The sequence below is a fragment of the Aptenodytes forsteri genome, unplaced genomic scaffold (genome assembly GCF_000699145.1).
Source record: "Aptenodytes forsteri isolate BGI_AS27 unplaced genomic scaffold, ASM69914v1 Scaffold8, whole genome shotgun sequence".
Classification (NCBI taxonomy): Eukaryota; Metazoa; Chordata; class Aves; order Sphenisciformes; family Spheniscidae; genus Aptenodytes; species Aptenodytes forsteri.
Window position 1 is genome coordinate 12657628 of NW_008796218.1, and position 4861 is coordinate 12662488.

Genomic DNA, 4861 nt, shown 5'->3' on the forward strand with positions numbered 1-4861 from the left:
GTGCTTCCCCTTCCTCCGTCCCAATCCCCCCCCCCCCCCCGGCCTGAGGCCTCGGGGAGCGGCGCACCGCCGTGCCGTGCCGCGGCCGCGGAGGAGGCGAGAGCGGGCAGCGATGGCGGTACTGCCCTCTCCGGCCCGCCGCAGGGCACCGAGCGACGCCTCTCTCCCGGAGACAGCCGGAGAGCAGCCGTGCGGTAGCTGCTTTGCAAATGTTTCCCTTCACTCCTGGTTCTTTTAGTGTGTTGGTGGGACTTGCTTCTTCGGCTTTTCTTTATACAGCCCCCGAAGATTTTCCTCGCGTTTCAGTTTGTGGCTGGGTTTCCATGGGTGCGCTCGCCCCAGACCTTCTGTAGATGTCTGTAGTGTCAACACTTCTGCCAGCTCTTAACTCAACGTGCTAACTCCTTGTTTCTGTTTCCTGGGAAAACACAGCTAAATTCTTAGCTTTAAGTTCAATATGTTAGGTGGTGTCTTAGCAATAATAATTTACTTGTTTTTACAGAAGACAACAGACACATGCAGGAGTCCCTCTACACTTGTTCGTGGTTCTGCTCAACTCTATTACTCTCTCACATTTATGTTTTCATCCCGATTTTCCAGTTTATAGTCTTAATTTGTATTGTTAATACTGTGTAGTGCATAACTAGAATTAGTAGGGAAACACATAAAATGCAAAACCTAGTGTGTATTTTTTCTGTAGTACGTTTGTGTCTTTTATCCAGGGCTTTTAAGAAACAATGATAAACTTCCTTTCAGGGTGGTTCTTCAGAACTGTGCAAGGTCCACAGTAGCTCAGTAAACACATGCTTGTATAACAATATATATGATTGGTTTATTAGTGTGTTTTTAGGAAAATAGGGAGGGGAAACTGGAATTTAAATGGGAAAAGAATACTGAGAATGAGGAAATCCTGTCCTTGAAAAGGAAGGCAATTAAGTGGACTGTAGGTGATTGGATGAACTGACTGTTTTTCCACTGCCATTCGCATTGGAACCATCACCTTTGCTCACGGTGCTAGATGCTTTTTTGTAGATGTATAACACACTGTGTATACCTACTTTATACCACTTGTTTGGTACTATCACGTGTTACCTACCACAGAATTTGTTTTTTCTATTTGCCTAACCCTCCTTCCCATTCCGTAAGTGAAGTGCTTGTAACGTGTGAGAGAAGGCCTGTAAATAGTGACTTGCCTAAGAACTTTGCTTCCCTCTCCGCAGTTCGTCTACCCTCCCTACTCTAAAGCTTTTCAATTAGGGCAGCTGCTTTGGTAGTGGATTAGTTGCTCTTAGTAGGTCTGCTGAGTTAAACCTCAGGCAGCATCCTCCTCCACCTCATTACCCTGCCACTATGCTCTATGTGAAAACAAACAAATCTGCAGAGTTACTTAGGGATCAGTGGAACAAAGGAGCTATTTAGTATTCTGGCATATAGGTCTTCTTAAGAAAAGAAGAAAAAAGGGGCACAGTATAATGGGCCTACAAAAGCAAGAGCTTTATTTACAGAAATAAATAACCTCTGTTAATTGTATGGGGTTGACTGCAGATAACCTGATGATGAATCATCATCAGCTTGAAAGTGAACATCACTAATGTTGTTGGCATATAGCATAAGAAAAGAGAGAATAGTGTAGAAAATTAGCTGATTTAAAATGGTTACCATATGCTTACCATCAGGGCAATTGAAAATCCTCCCCGTCTGTTCTCTCCTCTAAACTGTATTGCAAACACCACCACCCAAATTCACTGGAGTGCAGGGGTGAAAAAACATTTAACATTTCAGAGTTATTCTTATGGTTTGGTGGTGATGTGTGATAACTCTACGTACACCTTAGGAATCCAGACTATTTGAACATAAGCAGCGGAGGTGGTTAATCAGGAGTATCTATGAGGACGCTGCATTTTTCCTCTTTCTGTGTTTTGTTCACACATATGCTTGGAGTGGTGGCATCTTGCTGGCTTTTTTCCCCACATTCTTTTAGTTTAAATGTATCTTTTTTTCAGAACTTCAATCTCGTATCCTGTGATCACAAAAAATGATTTGTGAAGAACAGGCAACTGATTCAAACAGGACGAAAAGGTTAAAAGAAAATAAAATTTTTAATTATGTCTGGATTCCATCCTACAATGAGTTTTATGGGTTTTTTAATCACCTACCTCTGGAGTTATTTCTACATCATTCCTTGTTGAAATCCATCATGGAAACAATTATGTAGTGTTCATTTCAGTCTCTGGTTCCGAACAGTTGGCCGAACTATAGTGTTAATATTGCAAGGAAGACAGCTTTCAGCTGATCATACCCCGAGCAGTGGTTTAGGAGGAAGTAAACTACATCAGCAGAGTAGTCAACAATCTTTCCTTCTCCAGGCACAGTTGCAAGAAGGTGTGTTTTGCCACCTGTTCCCAGCCAAACTAGTTCCTTTCCAGAGCAGTGTTGCTGGGAGAGATTGAATCTTCGGCTTTTGACTAATAGTGCCTAATGCAGTTCAGTATGAAAAGGTTACACTCATTTCACTTTCAGACTGGTATAATGGGGTCCTGTAAACAGGGTAAAACAAAACAGCTGGGGGAAAAAGTGTCCTGGTAATGGGATCCATTGCCTATATCTACCTAATCAAGAGGTGCAGTGTGGTAAAAGGACATCTGTAGAGTGCTGAGGACCCAGCTTTCATGCTGTGTTTGTCTCCTTTGGGTTTTTACTTTACAGCAGCAGCTTAGTCCTCTGATCTGAAAGCCCTTTTTTATTAAAGTGCATCTTCTGCTTTAGCTTCATCTAAAAGGAATCCAGTTCAGTGTATCCCAGACACTTTTTGACAAGTGTCATCAAGCTTTATGAAAGAGACAGCTGGTTCCCAAACTAGCCAATTTTACCTTAGGGTATACAATTTTGACAAGCTGATTCTGTGCTCTTAGTCTACGCTTTATGAAAGAGACAGCTGGTTCCCAAACTAGCCAATTTTACCTTAGGGTATACAATGCTATGTAGTTGAACATTTTGGCTTATTAGGAGATGCAGGTAGGAAATATATCTAGTTTATTGATGAAACATGGAGGTCAAAAAAGAGGAGAAATTAGCAAATGGAGTTCTGGAGTCTTGATTTCTGCAGCTACTCTTTGGATCAGTCGATTGCTGTCACCCTTTAAAATTTCTTGCAGTATACTAATCAAACTGTTAGATAACAAGTTCATGTACCTTACAGCTTAACATGGTTCATGGACCACAGACTCGAGAATGGCTGCATAGAACCGTACTCTTTATGTGCATGAAACAGTCATTTGTCTGCAAACATCTGCAAGTATTTAAATGATAGCTGTATTGTAATTTACATACTTACTAGACTTTTCATGAATATATGGAGTGTTGCAGGATTGGAAGTGCTGCTATTGCCATTTGTTGATCATTCTACTTCAAGCTGTTCAGTGCAAGACTTCATGAAATTAAGATAATTTGTACTGCTGTTGCTGAACACAAAGATTACTAAGGATGTTGATGATTTTGCATCATAAAAAGATTGAAAGACTAATAAACAGTCACATCTAGAACCTCTTCAATTTCATCAAATATTTTGTATATTAAATGAAATACAAATGTTTGTTAGGAAATTAAAAGCTTTAGAAACATTTTTTCCTTTTGTAATTGTTGTACAAATAGCAAATACTCATGCCTGTGTGAAATGAGTTCTCTGTAGACTTGGGATTAATAATAGCTAAAGTTTAGGTTTTGCTATTTCTTTGCTTTAGATGTCTGATGCTTGTAAAGCTTGAAAATGCTTGCCAAAAAATGCCAAGTTCTCATGGCACGTAGAAACCTTAACTCTCATCTGAAATAATGTGTGTCTTGTGGCTGTAATGATAATACTTGGATGTTCTTCCATGAAGGGTTTGTTTCCAGTCTGTGATTCAGACACAGCTTTAACTGTGCTAGTGGATGATCAGTCTGTGAGGTTAAGTTGTACCTTGTTTAATTGACTGCGCCACTTGATCTCAGTGTCGTAGTCGGTAAGATGTGTCTGACTGATAGTTTACGAAAGTGCACAGAACATAACTGTGGGTAGTCTCTTGCCAGTGCCCTTCACTTTAATTTCAGAACATACATCCCACTGTTTTTTCATCGTTACGTAAATTCTCTCTTCTTACACTTGGCCTTTAGAAGTTCGTGGCTCTTGCACATCTTCTGTGCTGCCATGATGCCATTGAGTAGACATACAGTCACATGAAAAATGATTGCCTAAAGGTTAATTACTGAAAAAACAAAGTAATGTGCTTGGGATAAAAGGACTTCATCCTTTTCTAAAATAATCTGTGTCTTATTTGTATAGTAGATTAATCACTGCTGCTTTGCCTTTGTGATAACGAAGGTAATCCTTTCTGTCTGCTTTTCTGAGAGACCATTCTTCTTCTCTTCAAGGACTTCCGTGATTCAGAATCATAGAATACTTCGGGTTGGAAGGGACCTCTAAAGGTCATCTAGTCCAACCCCCCTGCCGTGGGCAGGGACATCTTCAACCAGATCAGGTTGCTCAGAGCCCCGTCCAACCTGACCTGGAATGTTTCCAGGGATGGGGCATCCACTGCCCCTGTGAGCAATCTGTTCCAGTGTTTCACCACCCTCAGCATTAAAATGTTTTTCCTTATATCTAGTCTAAATCTACCCCCCTTTAGTTTAAAGCCATTCCCCTTGTCCTGTCACAACAGGCCCTGCTAAAAAGTCTGCCGCCATCTTTTTTAGAAGCCCCCCTTAAGTACTGACAGGCTGCAAGAAGGTCTCCCCGAAGCCTTCTCTTCTCCAGGCTGAACAACCCCAACTCTCTCAGCCTGTCTTCATAGGAGAGGTGTTCCATCCCCCTGATCATCTTCGTGGC

At 41.3% G+C, this 4861-nt stretch overlaps 1 protein-coding gene across 1 annotated transcript in view; it reads left to right on the top strand.

The window, feature by feature from the left end:
• Positions 1–112: 112 nt before the first annotated feature.
• LIN7C (lin-7 homolog C, crumbs cell polarity complex component) overlaps positions 113–4861 on the top strand; it is a 12075-nt gene continuing 7326 nt past the window's right edge. The window contains exon 1 of the mRNA XM_009288919.1: positions 113–194. Coding sequence (XP_009287194.1) covers positions 113–194 — 82 coding nt within the window. The remainder of the gene's footprint in view (positions 195–4861) is intronic.